Source organism: Lithobates pipiens, unplaced genomic scaffold (assembly GCF_037356315.1).
Source record: "Lithobates pipiens isolate NorthernLeopardFrog02 unplaced genomic scaffold, aLitPip1_a1.2 Scaffold_8, whole genome shotgun sequence".
Lineage (NCBI taxonomy): Eukaryota > Metazoa > Chordata > Amphibia > Anura > Ranidae > Lithobates > Lithobates pipiens.
Window position 1 is genome coordinate 556,403,978 of NW_027507903.1, and position 27,927 is coordinate 556,431,904.

General features: G+C 44.6%; 1 protein-coding gene across 6 annotated transcripts in view; it reads right to left on the reverse strand.

The window, feature by feature from the left end:
- TACC1 (transforming acidic coiled-coil containing protein 1) overlaps nucleotides 1-27,927 on the reverse strand; it is a 215,365-nt gene that overhangs the window by 56,033 nt on the left and 131,405 nt on the right. For 5 of the 6 annotated variants that reach the window (XM_077469970.1, XM_077469968.1, XM_077469966.1 and 2 more), the window contains exon 4: nucleotides 27,679-27,714. The exons of the other annotated variant lie outside the window; for it this stretch is intronic. In XM_077469970.1, coding sequence (XP_077326096.1) covers nucleotides 27,679-27,714 — 36 coding nt within the window. The remainder of the gene's footprint in view (nucleotides 1-27,678; nucleotides 27,715-27,927) is intronic. 6 annotated transcript variants of the gene reach the window in all.

The window sequence follows — 27,927 nt, forward strand, 5'->3', positions numbered from 1 at the left end:
ACACGATCGCACATTCCGACAACAAAATCCCATGTTTTTTTTCCGATGGAGTTTGGCTCAAAGTGGTCTTGCATACACGCGGTCAAACAAAAGTCAGTCGGAAATTCCGAACGTCAAGAACGCGGCGACATACAACACGTACAATGAGCCAAGAATTAAGTTCAATAGCCAATGCTGCTCTTCTGCTCGATTCCAGGCATGCGTGGCACTTTGTGCGCCGGAATTGTGTACACACACTCAGAATTTGCGCAAACAAAATTTGGTTGTCGGAAAATTTGAGAACCAGATCTCAAATTTTGTGCGACAGAAATTCCGATGGAAACTGTCAGATGGAGCCTACACACATTCGGAATTTCCAACAAAAGGCTCCCATCGAATATTTTCCAACAACAACCCCGACCGTGTGTACGAGGCAGCATTCACACCTGAGCTTTGCGTTTTTTCAGGTGTTTGAGTATTTTTAAGCTTTGTCATTTTTTATTAGCCAATAGGTAAAATATCAACCATTTCATCATTTGTTGCTATGTTTTTCACTTTTATTTATTTTTTTACTTTTTTGTAAGGGGTTAAAGGTTATAGTTAGGGGTTAAATGTATTTTATTTATAATTTACTTATTAATCTATTTTTAGGTTAGGATGAGGTTAATTTTAAGGTTAGGGGTTAGTATATTTTTATTATTTATGATTATTATTTAATAATTATTAGTTTTTATTTAATTATTGTATTTGAGCAGAAAAACGCTCAGAAACATGCAGAAAATGCCCTAAAAAAAAACACTCAAATTAAGCATTTCCATGCAACAACAAAACATTTAAAAAAACAGATTTGAGAACTTTTGAGCTTCAGGCGACTTGTAGTAGAGATGAGAACCATCTTAATAGAAAATAAGTAAATTTTTTCTCCTCTAGTGTTTTGGAGCGTCAAGTTACAAAACGTTGAGGTGTGAATAGGGACTAAACGCCCTGAACAATCAGTCTGCAGAGTACCATGGGGAAAGCTTTGCGAGTCTCAATCAAAACTTTAGTCCACCAACAAAATATTTCATTTTTTGGTAGCTGCTGGAATGGTAAACTACCTACCAATTTATTATGTTTCTATTAGAATCGTATGGTGCGATCTCCACCTGCTGTGGCCCTTGTGAGGGACTCCCACCCTCGCTATGGAGAACAGACTCAGAAATCATGGAAGGGGGATCTCATTGCTGTATCCAGGATGTATATGAAGACTCCGTCTGCAAGACTCCACCCATATCTAAAATATCACTTTAAAGAAGACCTTCACCATCATTTTGAAAATGACATTAAACAATAAGATTCTCCCTTCTGGATCACTGGGTGTACATGTGCTGCTAATCCTATGAATGTGCTCTACCTGCAGAACCATATTATTTACATTGTCTATACTAGGGCAACATGAAAACAATATGATTCCACCTACTAGGAGCACAGGCGTGGGATCTTCCACAGCGCCATCTTCAGGGAAGGCACAGAATACCAGGAAGTAAAGGGACAGATAATACTCTTCCCCTAGTGTAAAATGACTGACAAGATATGAAAACTCAAAAGTATCCACAAAAACAATAGCCTGCATTTAAGAGTAAATATCCATTTTTAAATTAGAATTTTACTTTATGTTTCATGTCTTGTGGTCTGATGAGACCAAGATAAAACTTTTTTGGTTCAGATAGTGTCAAGAGTGTGAGTATGTGTGGGGCGGCAACGAGGTAAGTAGTACAAAGACAAGTGTGTCTTGCCTACAGCCAAGCATGGTGGTGGGAGTATCATGGTCTGGGGCTGCATGAGCGCTGCCGGCACTGGGGAGCTACAGTTCGTTGAGGGAACCAAGAACGCCAACATGTACTGTGACATACAGAAGCAGAGCATGATCCCCTCCCTTCAGAGACTGGGCCGCAGGACAGTATTCCAACATAACGACCCCAAACATACCTCCAAGAAGACTACTGCCTTGCTAAAGAAGCTGAGGGTAAAGGTGATGGACCAGCCAAGCATATCTCCAGACCTAAACCCTATTGAGCATCTGTGGGGCATCCTCAAACAGAAGGTGGGGGAGCGCAAGGTCTCTAACATCCACCAGTTCCATGATGACGTCATGGAGGAGTAGAAGAGGACTCCAGTGGCAACCTTTGAAGCTCTGGTGAACTCCATGCCCAAGAGGGTTAAGGCAGTGCTGGAAAATAATGGTGACCACACAAAATATTGACACTTTGGGCTGAATTTGGACATTTTCACTTACGGGTGTACTCCCTTGTGTTGCCAGCGGTTTGGACATTAATGGCTGTGTGTCGAGTTATTTTGAGGGGACAGCAAATTGACACTGTTATACAAGCCGTACACTCACTACTTTACATTGTAACAAAGTATAATTTCTTCAGTGTTGTCACATGAAAAAGATATAATAAAATATTTACAAAAATGCGCAGAGCGCATCTCACTTGTGTGAGATACACTTTTGCCTGAGTTACTGTACATACCTTTTTTGAAGCCAATGTGACCCGATCCCACATTGAGCTGTCATCTGTGGCTTTGCTGTGGAGGTGGGTGCAGAAGACACAGTCGACAACGGAAGCCCCATAGCAAGTCTATGGGTGAAGTCACTCCCCATTCATTTCATAGCCATTGTTGGCAGGGTCCTCTGCAGAGCTTCCGCCATTGGAGATCGGATTGGCTTCCAAAAAGTTATGTATAATGATTTTTTTCTTTATAGGTTAGTGTTAGATCATGGAGGCCTGTAGATGCAGGGATTTTAGTGTTAGCCTGGACTTGCGCTTTAATGTTATGACTAAAATTTCCACTTTAACTCCACAGGCATCATTCAGATATCTTTGTTTTCAGCCGGTGATTCCCTGTAATGTAAAAGTCATCCTAGTGGCTATTCAGCTGCTGGATGGCTTTTACAGGCAGCAAGAGGATTACCCCTGCCAATGCTTTTCCAGGCTCTCCCGTGCAGTCGAGGACCTGGAGAACAGATGCTGTGGCAGCCCTGGATTACCTTGTAGATCGGATGGTCCAAGGCCAGCTCTATGACCCTGGGATGCTGGGAAGCGACATCATTCCAGGACTGGCAGGTTTAAAACTGCCAGTTTTTTTCCTGGAAAGCAGAAATCAATGTTTTGACCCCAGATGTCTCCATAGAGAGGACCTGTCATGCCTTATTCCTATTACAAGTGATGTTTCCATTTCTTGTAATAGGAATAAAAGTGATAAAATAAAATACAGGGACAGTGTAAAAAAATAAATAAGAAGTAAAGGGCCCCTGTCCCCTAATGCTCGCAATAAATCTAGCACAAGACCTCCTCTGTAACTCTAAACTTAAAAAAAAAAAAAAAAAAACGTAGCCAATGGAGATTTTTCAGTACCAAAGTTTGGCGGCATGCCCCGAGTGTGCGCAATTTTAAAGTGTGACATGTAGGTATTCGTTTACTTGGCGAAACATCTTTCACAATTATATGAAACAATTGGTGTAAATACTGTTTTTTAAATTCAGTAAAAAAAACAACTGTGGTTGAAAAATTTCTGCACAAATACCATGGGACATAACAAATTGCAATATTTATATATATATATATATATATATATATATAAAGAAATGTTTGGGGGTTCGAGTATTTTTTCTAGCAATAATATGGTAATTTTTACAAATAGGAGAGGAATACCAGCATTAGTCTGGTATTGAAGTGGTTACATTAAAATTAAAAGGGTTGTAAACCTTCATGATTTTTCACCTTAATGCATCCTATGCAGTAAGGTGAAAAAACACCTGCCAGTCACTGGACCACCAGCCCCCAGTTTTACTTACCTGAGCCCCTTCATCTCTTCGGTGGGGACGCGCTGTCCCCTCTCTCCACGGGGTCCCGACTCTTGATTGAATAGATTGATAGCAGCGCAGCCACTGCTGCGGTCAATCAAATCCAATGACACGGGCACTGGGGCAGAGTCTGGCATTCGTGTCTGTGGATGCAAATGCTGGACTCGGGAGAGAGCCTCCCCTTCTCCGAGGGGGTTATCTGTCAGCCGCCGGGGACCCCAGAAGAGGATGTTTGGGGCCACTCTGTGCAAAACTAGCTACGCAGTGGAGATAAGTATGACAAGTTTGTTACTTAAAGTGATTGTAAAAGATTGTTTTTTTTTTTTTTTTTAAGACCCCTTGAAAATGGTTTTAAAGAAGTAGACCTGTAGTGTTGATTTATACAATATGCTTAATGACTAAACGTATGTTAAGATCCCTCAAAATGATTGGTTTCAGGCATCTCCAATGTTAATACAAGATACAAAGCTAGTATAGACAATTCCAACCTTGTGTCAGCAGTTTGGGGAAGGGCCTTTTCTGTTCTAGCATGACTGTACTCCTGTGTACAAACCCAGATTCATAAAGACATGGTTTGAGGAGTTGGTGTGGAGGAACTCAAGTGGCTTGTACAGAGTCCTGACCGCAACCATACTGAACACTTTTGAGATGAGTTGGAATCCAGACTGTGAGCTCATCAAACATTGGTACCTGACCTCACAAATGCGCTTTTAGCTGAAAGGGTACAACTACCCACAGATATCTAACATTTCATAGAAAGCTTTTCCCAGAAAACTAGAGACGGTCATAGCCACAAAATGGGGATGGCTCCATATTAATTTTGGAATGGATTGTTTAACAAGCTCATATGTGTGTGATGGTCAGGTGACCACAAACGTTCAGCCATATAGTAAACTATACATGCTGGGAAATACACAGATAAGGAAGGTGGGCACTGCCCTTTTTCAGTTGAAGATTTTAGTGTAATTAACAAAGGAAACTCGAAAGGTGCCAGGTTCTCTTAAGCCGCGTACACACGTAGCGGTATGTCTGACGTACTTAGTCTGGCGGACTTCCCGCCAGACTGTCCGTCGGACTTTCTGAACGGGCTACTTGCCCACACACGGCACTTTTTGAGCAGACTAATACGGCGTACTAAGTCCGCCGTACTATCCGCCCTACTTTTGATATGAACGGACTCGCCCACACACGCAGAGGAAAGTCCGCTCATTTCGAGCGAGTCTCCAGGTAGGCGGGGCCCGCGAAGGAGACGTCGCTGGCCCCGCCGCCTGGTATGGACTTAAAGGGGAACCCCAAAAATCGGTGTGGGGGTCCCCCCCCCCCCCCCCCAAGTCCACAACAGACCCTTGTCCGAGCACGCTACCCGGCCGGCCAGGAAAGGGGGGGCGAGTGAGCGCCCCCCCTCCTGAGCCGTACCAGGCCGCGTGCCCTCAACACGGGGGGTGCCTTGGGGAAGGGGGGGGTCGCGCGGCCCCCCCCACCCCAAAGCACCTTGTCCCCATGTTGATGAGGACAAGGGCCTCTTCCCGACAACCCTGGCCGTTGGTTGTCGGGGTCTCCGGGCGGGGGGCTTATCGGAATCCGGGAGCCCCCTTTAATAAGGGGGCCTCCGGATACCGGCCCCCCACCCTATGTGAATGAGTATGGGGTACAATGTACCCCCTACCCATTCACCTGTAAAATAAAAGTACAAAAAAAACACAACACACGAGATAAAATACTTTATTGCACAGCTCCGGGGATCTTCCGTCTTCGGGGGTCTTCTCGCCGGACTCCTCCGCTATCTTCTTGTAGCTCTTTTGCTAGCGGAGGAGTCCGGCTTTCTTCCTCGCCGCTGGCCTCTTCTTCCGACTTCGGGGGTCTTGTCCCCCTCTTCGGTTCTTCTGCCGGGCCACCGCGCCTTCTTATAGCTCTTTTACAGGCGGTGGCCCGGTCTTCTGTCTTCTTCTGATGTTGACTTGACGATCTCTCGATTTTTTTCGGCGTTGGGGTTCCCCTTTAAGTCCATACCAGGCGGCGGGGCCAGCGACGTCTCCTTCGCGGGCCCCGCCTACCTGGAGACGCGCTCGAAATGAGCAGACTTTTCTCCGGGCGGGAAAAGTCCGCTCATTTCTAAAGTACGGCGGACTGGCATACACACGGCCGGATTGTCCGCCGAAATGCGAGTCCGGCGGGAAGATTGGAGTGCAACACGGCATTCTAAGTCCGTCGTACTTTCGGGTCAAAAAAGTATGCCGGAGGCTACACACGGGGGGGATTGTTTGGCGGACTTGAGTTTGCCGGACTTTTCCACCGGATTGTTTGATCGTGTGTACGCGGCATTAGAGTTTGATGTCAGTGATTTTTAGGATGCTGGATGATAAATAAGCTTGGTCCAATGGAATGCTGTCATTTTTGTTGATGAATTGCCATGGTAACAGTCAAATTGTATTTAGGCCCACAGCACTAAAATAGGCCTTAGAGGCCCTTAGTGAGTACAGAATTTGATTATTGCTGGAGGAGCGGTAATAAACCACTGTTTTTAAAGCAAGGTTTCCATCTTCACCCAGTCTTCCTTCCAGGTTGGTGGGCTCCAGCCCTTTGATTGGACAAGCCGCTTTGACATCACTCCCGCACACATGGATGCCGTTCCTTTAGAGAACATGCGTCGCTGTTGTCACTGGTGGCTTTGCAAGTAAATATCTCCTAAACAGTGCAAGTTTAGGACATACATGCTCTTTGCAATGGTATTACAGAGTGGCCCTGAACCTCCTCTTCTGGGGCCCTGTGCAGGCACTTTCGCCTCCTGTTCTTGGTATGCCCCCAAAAACCTTTAGATGACCTACCTTGATGGAAATTCCAGCGACATTACTGCACTCCATTGCCGCTCATCTACTTCCTGTTTTGTGGGAGGAGCCAGACATCATCCTATGTCTTTGCCCTAAAGAAGTGTGCTAACGTGTAAATAAAATCTTACCTGTCCTAGCAGCATTACCAACATGCAAGATGGCTGCGTGTGTGCAACTAAGGGAGGAAATGTTCCCCAATGCATGGCAGGGCTGGATTAAGAGCATCATGTGCTTGGTGCTGAGGATTTTGGTGGACCTTTTACTGGGCACCCTTCTGCGTTTCTAAGAGCCCGTGTTGACATGCGCCCAGAGTGTAAAGGGTGCATGCCAACTAGGGAAGCCTGGCATCTGACTTGCCAGGTTGCCATAAGGTCCGTGCATTGGCGTGCACTCTGAGCTGAAAGAGTGCAGCCGAGAGGGCCTAACATTATGGAAGCCCCAGAATTCTACAAGAGCCCTGCAATGGCGTGCCCCAGGCTTCCCGTTAGGACTGCTCATGCGGCGCCCATTATCAATCCCCTCACCCTGCCCAGGCGGTGCATGCGGAATGCAAGGCCCGTCAGGGGAGAACTCTGTTGGCCCATTGCTTTTCGTGAGCAGTGTGTTCTTTTTGGGCGGCTGGGCCTATATTTAGGTAGGGGCCTGGAGCTGCAGCTCCAATAGCCCCTACGTTAATCCAGCCCTGATGCATGGTTCCTGAATATAGTCTGCAGAAAGTAACATCCACAGAGGAAAAGGAAGGGAAACACAGCAACCAAAAATGATGTATGCAGAATAACTATACCTACCAAGATTATTCTACAGGAAATGACTGACAGAAGCGGGCCAAGGACACACTGATATAGGAGGAGTGAGGCTTAAAGGGTTAGTTCACCTTTACCAAAGAAGTGCCTATGCAGGTAAGGGGTGTCTGTAGATAAAAGTAAACAGTTCAGCTTTGACCAAAGATGAATAATGCTTGTGCTTTAGGTGCGGGTTTTATGTGCCCCTCCTGAAGCCTGGCTGGAAAACTCCTTCCTACCTTGTTGCCAGGCGAATCCTTGCACTTACTGTTCATCATCCACCATCAAAGGAGTGAGCTCTTTCTCCGATTCAAACCTTTAAATTTAAAATTTAATTTTTACATGCAGAGGTGAGCATTCAGTATTAGTGTGGGTGGGAAGTAGTAAAAGATTAACTTTTTAATGTTCTGGATAGAGTGGAGAGGATTGTCCCCAAAACAGTAGAAGAGGAGAACCTTCCAACGGGCACACTAGTTCTGATGACCTGGGTGCCCCAGTAAATTCACATAATTTGCAGGGATTTCCTCTCACTTCCTGTTTGGCTATGGGACAGGAAGTGGAGGAAAATCTCCCTACTGGGACACAGCCGGCAAATAAATAAATAATAATAATATTAATCTCACAGGTGTTATTATAACCCTTTCTTACTCTATCCAAAATGAATATAAAGTTTTGCCTATAGTTCCACTTTAAATCAAACGTCTGGGTGGCCTTTTCATTCTTTTCACACTGAAGAAATGATGTAGAATGTGTAGATCTCTACAGCGGTCTCCTCCTAGAGAGGCACAGAGGACCTTTGATGCAGGATCAAGATACAAACAAATTGCTGGAATGCCTGGCATTTTAATCACAAGAATGTCTACAAAGAATCTGAAATGTCACTCAACTGCATATCGGTTCTCTAACAAAACAAATGAAAAAAGAGCAGCATTGTTACAGAGCTTACCGCCACTGACCTTGGGAATGTAAAACAAGAAAGATTTAGGAGTCTTCTCTCCTGTGTTCCCCCAATATTATCTGCCAAAAAATTCCACAGTGTGAGAAAATGTCTAATGCAATGGGTGGAACTGTGAACACCTGAAAAGAGACCCTTCAATAAAATACCAGATAGCAGTTTACATTCTGGGAGCCATGGTATTGAGTCTTTAACCACTTGCTTACTGGGCACTTAAACCCCCCTCCTGTCCAGACCAATTTTTAGCTTTCAGCGCTGTCACACTTTGAATGACAATTGCACGGTCATACAACACTGTACCTCAATTGAAATTTTTATAATGGTTTTCACACAAATGGAGCTTTGTTTTGGTGGTATTTAACCACCACTTGGGTTTTTATTTTTTGCTAAAGAAAAAAAAAAAAAAAACAAGTTTCATAGTTGGTTATAAATGGGTAATTTTTCTCCTCCATTTATATTCGCTGATGAGGCTGCCATGATGGGCTGCATTAATGGGCCCAGATAAGGCGGCACGGATAGGCAGCACTGGTAAAGAGCCACTGATGGGTGACACTTTGGGCACAGAAGCCTCTGCAGAGGCTCTCCACGATTGGGACTGATGTCCCTCTCACAGCCGCCGATGATCGGCTTTTTTTGTTTTTTCCTCATGTTGCCAGCTTGAGGAGAAAAATTACCGGCTCTGTTTACGTCATATGATCATCTGTCATTGCCTGACAGCTGATCATGTGGTAAGGGGTCCGGATCGACCCCTTACTCCGATCTGTGATCAGCCAAGTCTCAGACTCGCTGATCACAGGGCAGGCCGCTTGGGAGGATGTCTACTGACACCCTCCCAGCAAAGTAGGTCCACTTTGTATCGGTCTTTCGGCTATAGCGCAAACGGGAAGAGGTTAAAAAGGAGACCTGTACTGCCACAGATTCTACTAACCTGGCTTAGATGCACCCCATTTATTTTTATGTGGTAGTGCAGTTGTTAATTTTGGCATCCAATTTCAATCTTGTAAAAGCTGCATTTTAGTCATCTGAATTGTTTTAGTTGTATTTTAGTCGACTAAAATAGTGTTAATTTAGCCGACAAAAATATTTTCCTTGACTAAATTAATACTGCATCCTTGTTCTAACCCCTTGTCTGCAGTTGCAGGGAAGGCTGCAGACTTTCTGAATGTAAACAATGCACGGTCTACACTTGCCTGGGTCACGGATGGCCAGTCTCAAAGCACAGGGATTGGAAATATATCTGCAGAGTTGCTTGGAATTCCTGGATAAATTAGATCGACAAATGTGCTTTGAACGCACAGTGATCTTTTAAACTTGTAGACATTTTTTCTTTGCAGAATGCTGTGCTGTCAGCAACATTCTGAGTAATTGCAGCCTCTCAGTGCATGCTGGTCTCTGTAAGCCAACTTGCTTGCTAAAATAAAACCGCCATCTGCAGCTGATGAACTACAATGTAATTGAAAGGTCCGACTATGAAATGTTTAGCGAACAGAGATTTGATTGCCTAAAAATATCTGCTATTTACAGCCCTAGTCCCATGCCATGGATATGTATAAATGAGAGGATCAGGGCATTTCTCTTTATAATATTATGATCAGAATAATCAGCTACATTTGTCTAGAAATGAACCTCAACATTTGTTTATACTCGCCCTAAAGCAAAACTAAATACTCCATCTTCCAGCAATGCAGTGGTTGCATCCTTTGCTGGTGTCCTGTCAGATAGTGTCCCCCATCGGATAATGTCCGCTGTGTACTGCGCATGTGCAGTACACAGGATAAGCAGATTCCGAAAATAGCCAAAGATGAATGGCGCCTGCGCCTTGAGTCCAGGTTCTAGCCCCACCAGCCAAGTGGACATAGAGTTAGAGTAAAAAGAGCCGAGCGAAGCGAGGCCATGCCTGAAGCGTGGAGAGCGAGGCCGTGCCTGAAGCGTGGAGAGCGAAGTGAGCCCGTGGGGGGGCCTTCTAATATGTGCAGCCCTATGTCCACTTGGATGGTGGGGCTTGCACCTCGACTCACGGCGCCGTTCATCTTCAGAGATTTTCCGAATCTCCTTCTGCTCCGTACTGCGCAAGCGCTGTGCCTGCGCAGTACGGGGCAGACACTTTTCGATGGCCGGACTGAATATGTCACAACACCAGCCGCTGTTCTCTTCTCCCCAGGCTGCTTATGAAGGCCAGGTTTTTGGCCTTCTGATTGGCTGGGGAGAAAAGCTATATCCCGCTCATGCGCACAGGAAAATCAGTCGTTACGGCATAGCTGAAGTGTTCCAGAATGCACGCTGACCCGCGCATGTGCAACTCAACATGCATATATTAGAAGACTGCGAACAGGCTGGTAAGTATGCATTATTGCAGAAGAGATCTAGCATATGTCTCCCCTACAATACACAGCTGCCTGCTTGCAATCGTTTACCTTTCTAGGTTTAGTTCCACTTTAAAAGCTTAAAGCGGAGCTCCAGACTCCTTTAGAAAAAAAATTTAAGACAGCTGCTATAAATACTGTAACTGCTGACTTTTAATATTATGACTCATGTAGCATTTACTTTCTGAACTCCATCTGCCCTTAGCTCAGACATGCACTCAGGAGGATGTGCTCATCTTAACACACATTACAGTTTAAAACATACTTGCTTTCTTTGGGCTTTTAAATACTTTTGCTTAACCACTTTCAGACCGGACCATTTTGCTGGTAAATGACCAGAGGTCTTTTTACACTTTGGCACTGCGCTGCTTTAACTGGTAATTGCGCGGTCATGCAATGTTGTACCCAAACGAAATTTGCGTCCTTTTCTTCCCACAAATAGAGCTTTCTTTTAAAGGTATTTGACTGACTCTGCGATTTTTATTTTTTGCGATATAAACGTAAAAAGACCGCAAATTTTGAAAAAAAATGATATTTTCTACTTTTTGTTATTAGAAAAATCCAATAAACTCAATTTTAGTCATACATTTAGGCCAAAATGTATTCAGCCACATGTCTTTGGTAAAAAAAAAGTCAATAATTGTATATTTATTGGTTTGCGCAAAAGTTGTCACATCTACAAACTAAGGTACATTTTCTGGAATTTACGCAGCTTTTATTTTATGACTGCCTATCTCATTTCTTGAGGTGCTAAAATGGCAGGGCAGTACAAAACCCCCCCAAATGACCCCATTTTGGAAAGTAGACACCCTAAGGAAATTGATAAGAGGCATGTTGAGCCCATTGAATATTTTATTTTTTTGCCGCAAGCGATTGAATAATGACAAAAAAAAAAATTTTTTTTTTTTTTTACACAAAGTTGTCACTAAATGATATATTGCTCACACATGCCATGGTTATATGTGGAATTGTACCCCAAAATACATTCTGCTGCTTCTCCTGAGTACGGGGATACCACATGTGGTCGACTTTTTGGAAGCCTAGCCGCGTACGGGGCCCCGAAAGCCAAGCACCGCCTTCAGGATTTCTAAGGGCATACATATGTCATTTTACTCCTCACTACCTATCACAGTTTTGAAGGCCATAAAATGCCAAGATGGCACAAAACCCCCACAAATGACCCCATTTTAGAAAGTAGACACCCCAAGCTATTTGCTGAGAGGCATGTTGAGTCCATGGAATATTTTATATTTTGCCACAAGTTGCGGGAAAATGACAAACTTTATAAATTTTTCACAAAGTTGTCACTAAATGATATATTGCTTACACATGCTATGGGCATATGTGAAATTACACCCCAAAATAAATTCTGCTGCTTCTCCTGAGTACGGGGATACCACATGTGTGGGATTTTTTGGGAGCCTAGCCGCGTACGGGGCCCCGAAAACCAAGCACCGCCTTCAGGCTTTCTAAGGCCGTAAATTTTTAATTTCACGCCTCACTACCTATTACAGTTTTGAAGGCCATAAAATGCCAAGATGGCACAAAACCCCCACAAATGACCCCATTTTAGAAAGTAGACACCCCAAGCTATTTGCTGAGAGGCATGTTGAGTCCATGGAATATTTTATATTTTGCCGCAAGTTGCGGGAAATTTACAAACTTTTTTTATTTTATTTTTTTTTTTCACAAAGTTGTCACTAAATGATATATTGCTCACGCATGCCATGGGCATATGTGAAATGACACCCCAAAATAAATTCTGCTGCTTCTCCTGAGTACGGGGATACCACATATGTGGGACTTTTTGGGAGCCTAGCTGCGTACGGGGCCCCAAAAGCCAAGAACCGCCTTCAGGCTTTCTAAGGGCGTAAATCTTTGATTTCACGCCTCACTACCTATTACAGTTTTGAAGGCCATAAAATGCCAAGATGGCACAAAACACCCACAAATGACCCCATTTTAGAAAGTAGACACCCCAAGCTATTTGCTGAGAGGCATGTTGAGTCCATGGAATATTTTATATTTTGCCGCAAGTTGCGGGAAATTTACAAACTTTTTTTTTTTTATTTTTTTTTTCACAAAGTTGTCACTAAATGATATATTGCTCATGCATGCCATGGGCATATGTAAAATGACACCCCAAAATAAATTCTGCTGCTTCTCCTGAGTACGGGGATACCACATGTGTGGGATTTTTTGGGAGCCTAGGTGCGTACGGGGCCCCGAAAGCCAAGAACCGCCTTCAGGCTTTCTAAGGGCGTAAATCTTTGATTTCACGCCTCACTACCTATTACAGTTTTGAAGGCCATAAAATGCCAAGATGGCACAAAACCCCCACAAATGACCCCATTTTAGAAAGTAGACACCCCAAGCTATTTGCTGAGAGGCATGTTGAGTCCATGGAATATTTTATATTTTGCCACAAGTTGCGGGAAAATTACAAACTTTTATTTTTTTTTCACAAAGTTGTCACTAAATGATATATTGCTCACACATGCCAGGGACATATGTGAAATGACACCCCAAAATAAATTCTGCTGCTTCTCCTGAGTACGGGGATACCACATGTGTGGGACTTTTTGGGAGCCTAGTCGCGTACGGGGCCCCGAAAACCAAGAACCGCCTTCAGGATTTCTAAGGGTGTAAATTTTGGATTTTACACCTCACTACCTATCACAGTTTTGAAGGCCATAAAATGCCAAAATAGCACAAAACCCCCCAAAATGACCCCATTTTGGAAAGTAGACACCCCAAGCTATTTGCCGAGAGGCATGGTGAGTATTTTGCAGCTCTCATTTGTTTTTGAAAATGAAGAAAAAAAAAAATAATGTATATTTTTTTTCTTTTTTTCAATTTTCAAAACTTTGTGACAAAAATGAAGGTCTGCAAAATACTAACCATACCTCTCGGCAAATAGCTTGGGGTGTCTCCTTTCCAAAATGGGGTCACTTGGGGGGATTTTGTGCTATCTGGGCATTCCATGGCCTCCGAAACTGTGATAGGCAGTGAGGAATGAAATCTAAAATTTACACCCTTAGAAATCCTGAAGGTGGTGCTTGGATTTTGGGGTACCGTACGCGGTTAGGCTCCCAAAAGGTCTCACACTTGTGGTATCCCCGTACTCAGGAGAAGCAACAGAATGTATTTTGGGGTGTAATTTTACATATAACCATGGCATGTTTGAGCAATATATCATTTAAATGACAACTTTGTGCAAAAAAAAAAAAAAATAATAATAATGTATTTTTTCCACAACTTTTGTCAAAATATAAAATATTCCATGGACTCGACCTGCCTCTCAGCAAATAGCTTGGGGTGTCTACTTTCTAAAATGGGGTCATTTGGGGGGGTTTTGAACTGTCCTGGCATTTTATGCACAACATTTAGAAGCTTATGTCACACATCACCCACTCTTCTAACCACTTGAAGAAAAAGCCCTTTCTGACACTTTTTGTTTACATGAAAAAATATTTTTTTTTGCAAGAAAATTACTTTGAACCCCCAAACATGTAGTGTTTTTTTAAAGCAAAAGCCCTACCGATTAAAATGGTGGGTGTTTCATATTTTTTTTTCACACGGTATTTGCGCGGCGATTTTTCAAACGCATTTTTTGGGGAAAAAACACACTTTTTTTTATTTTAATGCACTAAAAATCACTATATTGCCCAAATGTTTGATGAAATAAAAAATATGATCTTAGGCCGAGTACATGGATACCAAACACGACATGCTTTAAAATTGCGCAGAAACGTGCAGCGGCGACAAACTACGTACATTTTTAAAAGCCTTTAAATGCCTTTACAGGTGACCACTTTAGATTTACGGAGGAGGTCTACTGCTAAAATTAGTACCCTCGATCTGACCTTCGCGGTGATACCTCACATGCATGGTGCAATTGCTGTTTACATATGCCACCAGACCAACGCTTGTGTTCCGCGTTGCGCCTTAGCAGGGGGGGACAGGGGTGGTTTTTTTTTTTTTTTTTTTTTTTATTATTTATTTTGCTTTTTTATTTTTTTTTTAAACTGTTCCTTTCATTTATATATATTTTTTTATGATTTTTATTGTTATCTCAGGGAATATAAATATCCCCTATGATTGCAATAGGTAGTGACAGGTACTCTTTTTTTAAAAAATTAGGGTCTATCAGACCCTAGATCTCTCCTCTGTCCTCAAAGCATCTGACCACACCAAGATCGGTGTGATAAAATGCTTTCCCAATTTCCCAATGGCGCTGTTTACATCCCGCAAAATCTAAGTCATGAAATGCTCGTAGCTTCCGGTGTCTTAGGCCATAGAGATGATTGGAGCCATTCTGGTCTCTGATCAGCTCTATGGTCAGCTGGCGGAACCACCGGCTGCATTCTCAGGTTCCCTGTTGGGACAGGAGAGCCTGAGAAAACCATGGAAGATGGTGCGGGGGGGGGGACATTCCCTCCCACTGCTTGTAAAAGTAGTCTAGAGGCTAATTAGCCACTAGGATTGCTTTTACATAAAAGCCGACCGCTGGCTGAAAAGAATGATACCAAGATGATACCTAAACCTGCAGGCATCATTCTGGTATAAGCACTCAAAGTCCCGCAACATACCAGTATGTTGCTGGAACTGGTTGGGCATATATTGTATTTTTTTTTTCATGCAGCCTGTGGGCTGAACGAAAAAAAAATATTGATCGGTGGGCATGCCCACCATTAGATACCACCCTTCATCCACCCACTTTCTAATGGTGGGCATACATGCACCATTTATATATGCCGAAGCATGGGGGCATCCTCCCGCAAAAGGTAGGAGCAGATCGTTCCTCCACCCCGTATGCCCCCATGCTTCGGCATATATGCTCTTTTTTAACTGTGGTGGTGAAATCACCCCCGACAGTGCTGGAGTCGCGGCTTTATGTATCGTGGGAGCAAACGCTGTTGCTGTCAAGATAAATAAATCCGCTCTGCAGCAGAATGGCGTACCTGCTAAGCAAATGATGGTTAACAATAAAACAAAGTAACATTACAGTATAACAGTAGGACTTACCATACCTGCAAAGCAAATACAAAAAAAATCGCAAAAAATAACACATTTAACACAATCTGTGCCTAAAATATATATATGCCGAAGCATGGGGGCATCCTCCCGCAAAAAAGTTATGCCGCGTACATACATTCAAACTTTTCCACGGGCAAGCCCTCCGTCGGAATTTTGACTGTATGTACGCGGCATTAGGAGCAAAATCGATCCTCCACCCCTTATGCCCCCATGCTTCGGCATATATGCTCTTTTTTAACTGTGGTGGTGAAATCACCTCCGACAGCGCTGGAGTCGTGGCTTTACATATCGTGGGAGCAAACGCTGTTGCTGTCAAGATAAATAAATCCACGCTACAGCTGAATGGCGTACCTGAAAACAAAAAATGGTTAACAATAAAACATTGCAGAATAGAATACAGTACAAAGGAGCAGAACAATAGAGAGAGAATATAGAGCGAGAGAGAACAATAAAACGACAACTATTTTTGGTTTTTTTATTTTATATTTTTTTTGTTTTTTTTGGTTTTTTTACTTTTTTTTTTTTTTTTTTTTAACACTTTTTTTTGTAACTTTAACACTTTTTCTGTTGTAACGGTTCCAGCGGTTTGGGTCTCTCAAAATGTGATGGCATCTTGGGAGACCCTGTGAACGTGTGCCTAGCTTGTGCAATGCTGTACCCTGCGCTAATACTCAACTAGTTCATGGTAGCGTTCAAAACACTCACCCTGACAAAGACCAGGATTGCCAGGACAGCGGGGACAATAAGAACGGGTGTCACGCCTAAATCCGCGCTTGGTACAGACACGACATCTTTTTTGGGGGGTTCGTTGGGTAGGGGTACTCGGGAGGACATAAGAATAATGCCTCTCATGCAGCCGGCTTACTGCATCTGGTAGGGGAAGGTGAGGTGGAGCACCGCCTGGATACAGAAGGGCTCTGACGATATCCTCCTGGAATTTGAGGAAGGATCCAGTCCGTCCTGAAGCTTTGTGTAGTACATAAGCATTCAGTATAGCCAATTGGAATAAATAAACAGACACTTTTTTGTACCAGCGTCTGGACTTACGGGCAACTAGATACGGCGCCAACAACTGGTCATTGAGGTCCACCCCTCCCATGTTAAGGTTATATTTGTGGACACAGAGGGGTTTCTCCACAACACCAGTCGCCGTAGAAATTTGGACCGTCGTGTCTGCATGAAGGGAGGTAAGAACGAAAACATTCTTATTATCCCTCCACTTCATAGCGAGCAAATTATTACTGCGCAAGCAGGCTCTCTCCCCCAGCCTAAGAGGGGACTCTACAAGCCGCTGGGGAAAGCCCCGGCGATTAGGTCGCACGGTGCCACATGCTCCAATCTGCTGATCAAACAAGTGACTAAAGAGTGGCACGCTTGTGTAATAATTGTCCACGTACAAGTGGTACCCCTTTCCGAATAAGGGTGACACCAAGTCCCACACTATCTTGCCAGCGCTTCCTATGTAATCAGGGCAGTTCTCCGGCTCTACGTGACTATCTCTTCCCTCATAAACCATGAAACTACGTGTATAGCCTGTGGCCCTGTCACAGAGCTTATACATCTTGACCCCGTATCTGGAACGCTTGTTGGGGACGTATTGTTTGAAGGACAGGCGACCAGAAAATTTAATCAGGGACTCATCAACGCAGACAACTTGATCGGGAGTAAACAAGGCTGCAAAACGTTGGTTGAAGTGGTTTATGAGGGGCCGAATTTTGTAGAGCCGATCATACTCAGGGTCTCCACGAGGACGACAGAGTTCATTGTCGCTGAAGTGCATGAACCGCAAAATCATCTCGTATCGTGCCCTGGACATGGAAGCAGAGAACACGCGCATATGGTGAATTGGGTCAATGGACCAATATGACCGCAACTCACTCTTTTTGGTTATGCCCATGTTGAGGGAGAGGCCCAGAAAGATTTTAAATTCGGAAACCGTAACTGGTTTCCATTGTCTGGCAAGGGCGGACTGGGGAATAGTGGCGATGTGTTGAGCAGCGTACAAATTGGTTTGGTCCACAATAGATCTAAAGAGATCTTCGGTGAAAAACAGTGAGTAAAAGTCAAGTGTCGTAAAATCAACTGTTTCCACGTTAATGCCAGGTTGGCCAGTGAATGGGGGAAGTACGGGTTCTGCAGAAGTGGTGGGCACCCAAATAGGATTGGCGAATTCTGCAGGAAGGGCACTATGGGTACGACGGGCCTGTCTTTGTCTTCTTCTTGGTGGCAGCGGGACACTACTTGTGCTTGCCACCTCGCCAGCTTGAACTGCACTTATGGGACTCGCCACGTCACCACGTGTTACTGCAGTGCTGGATGTAGGTCCAGGGTGTACTAGGCCGCTGGTGCTTGCCAGTTCACCAGAAGGTTGAGCGGCTCTAGTATGTCTCTGCTCCATACGAGTGACCTGCGGTTCCTGCACCTCAACAACAGAATACATACGGGATTGGGCACACCTGTTCTTAACAGCGGCCTCATCTCCGTCGTCAGAGCTATCTGTCATGGAGCCGCTGTCCTCTACAGGATCGTATTCTGAGCCTGAATCTGACAGATGAGTGACGTCCTCTTCACTATCTGTCATGCTCAGAAACGTGTAGGCCTCATCACTAGTGTACCTTCGCTTTGCCATTTTGGGCTCTAAATTTAGGGGTACACTAGTGAGACTCACAGGTAAAAAAGCACCTAGCCTGTCAGCGACTGTTTCAAAACGCTACAAAAAAAACTGTTAGCGATCGCAGGGATCAAGCCTGACTCTGCGAACGCTGCAGTTATGTGTGTTGTGTTTTGTAAGTGACAGTGATCGATCGATACTGCACTTGGGTGGGCTGGGCTGGGCTTGGCGGAGGGGCTAAACGCAGGTGCTAGCGGGTATCTGGGCTGATCCCGCTAACAATGCGTTTTGGGAAACCTAAAATGCTGGCAACGCTAATATATATCTGATCAGATACTATATTACTAAGGGAGGTGTATGCTTTGCGCGTGGGTGTTAGCGGTACTGGCACTAACCTGACGCTGGGGCGACGCAGGCCTTATCTGACCCTAAAAAACTTATATCACCCGCCGGGTGATCAGGGGGTTAAACCTTTATTAGGTAATAAATGGCGGGTGCCCTGAAACAAAAAAATATAACTAACCAACCAGCGTCACCTGTAACAGTTATATGGTGATCACTGGTGAAAGGGTTAACTGGGGGGCAATCAGGGGGCTATGCGGTAGTATATGGGGGTCCCTGACGCTATAAAAAGCTGCGGCGAACCCAAATACTTACCTGCCTATCTAGCGTCACCTGTGACACTAATACAGCGATCAGAAAAAAATCGCTTATTAGTGACACTGGCGACGGGGGGTGATCACGGGGTTAAACCTTTATTGGGGGGGTTAGGGGGGCACCCTAGAGCTAAAGGGGGCTAGCCCTAACTGCCCTAACAGTTATTACAGTCACAAATGACACCAATGCAAAAAAAAAAAAAAAAAAATTAAAAAAAAAAAAAATGCACTTGGTGTCACTGTGACTGGGGGGGGCAGGGGTGATTGGGGGGTGATTGGGGGGTGATCAGGGGGGTGAAAAGTGTGCCTGGCGTGTTCTACTGTTAGTGTAGTGTTAGGTGCAACTCACCGATGCTCTCTCCTCGGTGCCGGAACGAAAAAGACCGACACGAGGAGAGAATACATCACTTCCTCTCCTGTGTTTACATTACAGGAGAGGAAGTGATGTCACGGGGGATTTTCATTCGTCGGGAGCGATCGCGAGGGGGTGGCCATGAATGAATGGCCGTCCCCTCGTCCGGGATCGCTCCCGAACGAATACCGACCGCCGCAGGCACCGGGCGGGGGCCCGATCGGGCCCCCGACCCGCGGGAAGGCAAGGACGTACATTTATGTGCTTATGCCTGCCCGTGCCATTCTGATGACGTATATCGGCGTGAGGCGGTCGGCAACTGGTTAAAGCGGTAGTAAACCCGCTAATTTTTTTTTTTTTTTTTTTTTTTTTTTACCACCTGCAAAGCAAAACGCATAATGAGCAATATGAAATACTTACCTTAGAACGAGACCCCGACATCTGGCCCGATCCACGCCGAGGGAGCTGACATGTTCCCTCGGCGTTTCTTCCGGGTATCGCGGCTCCGGTGCTGTGAGTGGCCGGAGCCGCGATATCGTCACTTATACAACCACTTTAATTGATGACAGGGTTACTTTAAAGCAGTCTGCGAGGTCTCCATCTTTTGTTTCAGCGATGAAAAATGTATGGAAAGATCCACAGGTGGTGTACGAAAAGTATGATATTGTTTTAATACAAAAGGGCAAGTTGGTGACATGCAACATCACATAGTAGGGGTCACCAGTATGGCTATACCAGTAGAAATTGTTAGGTAGTTGCAGAGCACAAGAAATGGTCAGTGAACGTATCGGAGTGAAAATGAAAGCGCATCTAAACCCAATAACAAACATGCAATGTATTTCAGGTTACCAGTCCTTAGACATGGTTGTTGCATTACTGCCCCTCCTTTTTATCCAATAACCATGCTCGCAACACACTATGGGAAGGGGGGGGGGGGGGGGGTTGTCTAAAATTGGAGTATGCAGATCTGCACAGAAACCTTCAGCTTCCAGGTTTGAGCCCAGGGCTTGACACTGAGCTGCCGGAATGAAGTACGATTTCATTTCCACATGTCAGTCCCGATTTCAGGGACATCTGTGCGGGTTTCTGCACAGATGTCAATGTAAATTGCAGCCCAAAAATCGCAAAGGGTAGTACAGAAACTACATTTTGAAATTGGTGCAGCACTTAGGATGGTGATATTGACAGCAATTGCCACAGATTTAAAGTGTCAAATCCCATGTCAAAATGCTCCAGTGTAAACCAGGGCTTACTGTCAAAGCTTAATTGAACAGGCTACAGGTTAGAAGCTGATTGGCTACCATGCACCCCTGCACCAGATTCTGAGTTTTATTAAATCTTCCCCTTTGGGTCTCTGGGTGACTGAGCTCATATCCACGGAGGAAGCCATGGTTGCAGACCAGGCTGGACAACCAATATGTCTTCTTGTTTCATCTCCATCACATAGTGGCTGATGGGATTAGTAGTTTGCATTGGAAAGATAACAAATGTCTTCAGTGCACCTCACAGAAACGATAAGGGCACTACATTTCTGACAAGATCAACAGATATTTTCTGTATTTGTTGAAAATGTTCTTAGATAATAAAAAAAACTAATGCAGCCACCACATAAGGACTGGGAAGTTGCAAAACATTACATTTTTGTAATTTTTGGGGACAATAGATATAAGAGGCACAGAAAAATATGCACTATTAGGGTAAAAAGTTTGTGGACACCTGACCATCACACCTATATGACCATGTTGGACACCCCATTGCAAAAACATGAACAACACCCCTTCGCAGCTATAAGCCTACAAGGAAAAGACGTTTGATGCTGCAACCTCTAAATACAATGTCCACTGGGAAAGGTGCAATAGTCTATGGCAGGTGTGGTAGTGTGGTACCCCATCAGTGTATGAATACAGGATTTTCAACCAGGCAGGTTGAGGGGCTCCAGTGTAATTTGCTTGTTTGGGAGGAAACTGGCTTTTCAGTTTCCTCTTTATTTACTAAAGTCCACTTTGGGACCTGCAGCCCGGGGATTTCTTAGAGATCCAGGTGGAATGAAATCCTCAGTCCTGGGTCCAGGTTTTGAGACTCACCGACACAATGATTGTTCAGGTGTGTGTGAGCCTGATAGAGTCAGGACCATGGTTCTGGGCTCCACCCTCCCGAGGAGTCCAGGCTTGCAAGGGAGAACCCATAGAGTGCATGTGTGCATTGAAGTAGCCAGAGACTGCAGGCTGCACTGTGAAGGCCAGAGACCAGAGTCTGAGGTCGCTGACAGTAGTCAGGAGAGCTCCGTGTGGGAGCCTAAGCAGTGGTGTGTCTGCTGCTAAAGAGAACCAGGTGGCTCAGTATTTTTGTTTGCAATGCTGCATGTGTAAGCCAGGAGGCTGAATATCCTATTTAATGTTGATGGTGAAAACCCCGTGAGGGAAACCACTTTGTTTTCATTTATGGAACTTTGTTTGATTTTCTTTAATAAAAGCGGGCCAACAAGCCCTGAAAAGGAAACATTTGTGTGGATTGGTCTCGCTAGGGTGCTACACTTGAGCTAAACAACTCCCAATGTTACACAGGATACATGATAATACCGTAGACTAGGGATGAGCCGAACACCCCCCTGTTCGGTTCGCACCAGAACCTGCGAACAGACCTAAACTTCGTGTGAACTTTAGAACCCTATTAAAGTCTATGGGACTCGAACGTTCACAATCTAAAGTGCTCATTTTAAAGGGTAATATGCAAGTTACTGTCCTAAAAAGTGTTTGGGGACCTGGGTCCTGCCCCAGGGGACATGGATCAATGCAAAAAAAAGTTTTAAAAACTGCCATTTTTTCAGGAGCAGTGATTTTAATAATGATTAAAGTGAAACAATAAAAGTGTAATATTCCTTTAAATTTTGTAGCTGGGGGGTATCTATTGTATGCCTGTGAAGGGGCGCATGTTTCTGCTGCTTAGAACTGTCCCTGCACAAAGTGTCATTTGTGCAGGAAAAAAAGTCTTTTAAAATCACTTGCGGCTAAATTGTCGGCTCCCCGTAATACAGAGAACACTCAATGAGTGTTCTCTGTATTAGCCGACAATTCATTCATTCATTGATAAAAAAAAAAAAAAAAAAAAGTGTGGGGGTTCCCCTAAATTCAATTACCAGGCCCTTCAGGTCTGACATGGATATTAAGGGGAACCCCGTGTCAGATTTAAAAAAAAAAAAAAATTGACGTGGGGGTCCCCCTAAAAATCCATACCAGACCCTTTATCCGAGCACGCAACCTGGCAGGCCGCAGGAAAAGAGGGGGGTATGAGAGAGCGCCCCCCCCTCCCTCCTGAACCGTACCAGGCCACATACCTGGCCACATACCTTCAACATTGGGAGGATGCTTTGGGGGTCTGTGACCCCTCAAAGCACCTTGTCCCCATGTTGATGAGGACAAGGGCCTCATCCTCACAACCCTGGCCTTGTGAGGGTCTGCGGGCGGGGGGCTTATCAGAATCTGGAAGCCCCCTTTAACAAGGGGACCCCCAGATCCCGCCCCCCCTGTTTGAAATGGTAAGGGGGTACAAAAGTACCCCTACCATTTCACAAAGAAAGTGTCAAAATGGTTAAATAAGACAAACACACTTTTGAAAAATTCCTTTATTAAAAAAAAAAAAAAAAAAAAAAAAAAAAAAAAAAAAAGATTCCAGCGTTGCTAATCCACTCTTGCTATCCAGCAACGAATCTCCGGGGTCCAGCGATGGATGATCATATCCAGCGACGGGGGATCTCTCAGTCCAGCGCTGTCCATACATCCTTCTTCTGTCTCCATTGCGGAGACTGCGGAGATCCCAGCGCTGACGTTTCTTATATTAGGAGGGCGGGGCCACTCGTCACCTGACCCCGCCCCCTCCGACGCTGGTGAAGGGAGCCAGGGGTTCCCCAGTGACGTATGGGTGACCCCGCCCCCTCTGATGTAACGGAAACCTGCGTTACATCAGAGGGGGCGGGGTCACCCACACGTCACTGGGGAATCCCTGGCTTCCCTCTCCAGTGTCAGAGGGGCGGGGTCAGGTGACGGGTGGCCCCGCCCTCCTAATATAAGAAACGTCAGCGCTGGGATCTCCGCAGTCTCCGCAGTGGAGACAGAAGAAGGATGTATGGACAGCGCTGGACTGAGAGATCCCCCGTCGCTGGATATGATCATCCATCGCTGGACCCCGGAGATCCGTCGCTGGATAGCAAGAGTGGATTAGCACCGCTGGAATCTTTTTTTTATTTTTAATAAAGGAATTTTTCAATATTATTTAACCATTTTGACACTTTCTTTGTGAAATGGTAGGGGTACTTTTGTACCCCCTTACCATTTCAAACAGGGGGGGGCCGGGATCTGGGGGTCCCCTTGTGAAAGGGGGCTTCCAGATTCTGATAAGCCCCCCGTCCGCAGACCCTCACAACCACCAGCCAGGGTTGTGAGGATGAGGCCCTTGTCCTCATCAACATGGGGACAAGATGCTTTGAGGGGTCACAGACCCCCAAAGCATCCTCCCAATGTTGAGGGTATGTGGCCTGGTACGGTTCAGGAGGGAGGGGGGGGGGCCGCTCTCTCGTCCCCCCCTCTTTTCCTGCGGCCTGCCAGGTTGCGTGCTCGGATAAAGGGTCTGGTATGGATTTTTAGGGGGACCCCCGCGTCAATTTTTTTTTTTTAAATCTGACACGGGGTTCCCCTTAATATCCATGTCAGACCTGAAGGGCCTGGTAATTGAATTTAGGGGAACCCCCACACTTTTTTTTTTTTTTTTTTATCAATGAATGAATGAATTGTCGGCTAATACAGAGAACACTCATTGAGTGTTCTCTGTATTACGGGGAGCCGACAATTTAGCCGCAAGTGATTTTAAAAGACTTTTTTTCCTGCACAAATGACACTTTGTGCAGGGACAGTTCTAAGCACCAGAAACATGCGCCCTTTCACAGGCATACTATAGATACCCCCCAGATACGAAATTTAAAGGAATATTACACTTTTATTGTTTCACTGCTCCTGAAAAAACGGCCGTTTTTAAAACTTTTTTTTGAATTGATCCATGTCCCCTGGGGCAGGACCCGGGTCCCCAAACACTTTTTAGGACAGTAACCTGCATATTACCCTTTAAAATGAGCACTTTAGATTTCTCCTATAGACTTGTATAGGGTGTTCCAGCTTTTTGAATTTGCTGCGAACAGCCCAAATTGTTCACTGTTTGCTGAACAGGCAATGTTCGAGTAGAACATGAGTTCGACTCGAACTCGAAGCTCATCCCTACCGTAGACAAACAGAGTTAGAAAATCAAACAACGACTTGATTGACGCTAAAATGGTTTAAACTCGTTTAGGTATCCATCAAGACATAAAAGTATCCATCATCTAAAATAATTCATACATTTCTGCCACACCTTAGGGCCTTAATCATAATTATAGGACTAAGGTTGAGGCAGAAACACATCAATTCTTTTATATGATGGATACTTTTATGTCTTGATTAATAGAGCTTGACCCATTTTATCATCAATCAAGTCAGTGTCGGATTTTCTAACTATGCCAGCCTACAAGCTTCTGGGAAGTTTTTGAAGTGCTTTTGTGGGAATTTACATCAATTTAACAAAGAGGGCATTTGTGAGGCCAGGATCTCTTGTTAGACGGGAAGTCTTTGCTTGCAATCAGCACCTCATTTCATCCCAAAAGTGTTCAGTAGGATTGAGGTCAGAGCCCTGTAAAGGCCACTCGAGTTCCTCCACACTAAGCTCCTCAAACCTTATTGACCTGGTTTTCTGCGCAGGGGCACAGCCATGCTGGAACAGAAAAAATAAAAATAAAAAAAAGCATTAAAAATAGGCCCTCCCCAAACTGTTAATACAAGGCTGAAAGCACACAATTGTCTAAAATGTCTTTGTGTGCTGTGCCATTACCTGTACCTCCTCCTGGCAACACCTGAACACAATAATATGGAAGCCTGTCCACTTACTTTTGACCATATAGTGTAGATATGCTAGTGCCAGTTCACATCCAGAATCTGCCATTTGATTATAAAGAGTTCCCATCTTGCCTGAGCTCCCAAATGAGCAGATCTCTAGATGGCAGAACGTGATCCACTCCCCATGACAGAACCAGGGATCCAGAGAGAGCAATGGCACAGAGCGGCAGGGCAGCTCGATTTACAAAACGCATTCTTGGGGTGACCATTATATACATTAGTAACCTGCTGCATTTATTACACGTTTATTATTTATTTCTTCAGTTCATCAATGGTGTTACTCTCTCTAACAGTATCTGCTAGCCCTAATTTTGACGGATTGGCTTTTGAATTCAACAGTATTCAGGTGTCAGTAATATTCAAACTTAAAGTGATATTAAAAAGGTATTTAAAAAAAAAAAAACCTGTCATACTTACCTGCTCTGTAACGGTTTTGCAGAGTAGCCCCGATCCTTATTTTCTCGGGTTCCCCAGCCGTCGCTCTTGGTTCCTCCTTCTCCAAGTGCATGCTGCCTCCCGAGCCCCTCTCTGTGTGTGCATAAGACGCACAGAACGGGCCTCGGCACAGGCTCAATGGCTCCAGTTGCTGTCTCTCAGCCAATGAGCAGGCATAGACCCGGGACAGCAGCTGCTCTCATGCACATCGCTGGATCATGATCGGGCAAGTATGGGGGGGGGGGGGGGGTGGGGGGGGGGTGAGGCTGCATACTGAAGTTTTTTTTTACCTTACTGTTAATAATGCATTAAAGGTGAAAAAAAAAAAACTGCCTTTAACAGCTAAAAACAAAACATTTTTGATGCAAAATAAATCTACTCTGCAAGTACTATAGAAAGATCAAAGCTTTGCTTTTGGGAGTGTTCTACATTTTTATAGTAGGCACTGCACAACGGAAGACACAGGCATGCCACACTTTTAAAAGTGCTGAATGGAAAAGAGTCTTATGGAGGCTGCGATCCTGGGATGGAGGGAAGAGAGGGGGCATAGGAGAGGTGAATATTTGTCTTCCTTTGCAGGGAATGGTATTTGTCAAATTTGTAATGTGCCAATAAAGCCTTTTTAATCATGTAAACAATCCAGCCAGCATGGCCCGCAACTGGGTCATGGACCCCCTCCACCGGGGTCTCCCACACCATCTCCCAGCTCCCATAGTGCCATACTCAACCTCCCAAAGTTCTCCCAGGCCCTCAGAGTCCGCAGCCACCACAGTGTTTCCCCACCTCCCACAGTGCCTCACCCACTTCAGCCGTTGCAGAGCCTCTAGCCCCAATAGTGCCTGAACCTCGACCAGTGTTTTTTTTTTTTACTGCTGGAAATATTGAGAACCTTTGCACTAGAGTTTTTGATATACATATACAGTGTATTGTAAAGAATTTTCAAAAGGATCTGTAGCACAATTTGTACATTTTTAATTGGATCAAATAGAACAGCAGTCACTTGGGTTTATGGTCACATATCATGCATCTCACTGCATTCTTGAAGATGTGGCTTGCCCCGTTTTTGTCCATTCAGTCCATACATAAAAAAAAAAAAAAAAAAAAAAACCTGGTGCCCCCATCCACACACTCAATGTGGATGGGGGAATCCTTATTGCTGAGTTATTGTATTCTGACAGCAGAGGTACTGTCCCACCATCAGAATGCAACTGAGTAGTGCTGTTGGCTATAGCTGGCACCACTGATTGATCGTCAAAAACCCGACAGGGTGGTTGTACAGAAGTCGATCAGTACCAAAGTCCAACTAAAGTGCCAACAAAAGACTCCCTCATATTTTATGATTTACAGTAATTACCCTACATACGAACATTCAACTTCCTAAGATGCAAAAGATGTGTTTGCATTACCAATCGTGGTACACACAGTTTTTTTTTATTGGACAACCCAGCAGGTTAGACAAAAAAAAAAACAAAAAACTGACAGATCACTGTCAACTGACAACGTTGGCGCTGCGATCTCCCCAGCTGTGCTACTGTTTTCAGACAGTGGGCATCACCCCACCAGAACACACCGCTCAGAGTCACCGTCTGCAAGCACTGACCTTTGTTTTACTTCTGGGAGCTTGTTCCTAAGTAGGGGACTTACTGAAGTATCCTTCAGATCATCTGCTTGCTCAGTCATTGCACTTGGCTTCAAAACATTTTGGGAAGGAAACTCCCAGCATAGCCTCTAAAACCAACAGGTGACTGAAGCTATGAGCATCTACCAAAAACCAAGTTATTTGTTTTTTTTTTCCTTTCTGTAACTGCTTTCAGACTATGTTGGGGCCGACAGCAAGCTGAAGCGGCATACTTACAAGAGGAAACACAGAAATTTCACTTGCTCAGAAGTCCTGAGGCAAACAAAAGGAGAAAAGAGACAGCAAAGGAAAGGTGAAAAAGATACAGAGATCGGAGAATGGGGGAGAGAAATTACTTAATTTGCTTGAGTCAAATATTTTATACCATATACTATATATAAAATGGCTGCTCACAGTTAAGGGATGAGAAGGTATGGGAAATATAGGAGTTACCAAGCATTTAATGTTAAAAGCGTACCAGCCATT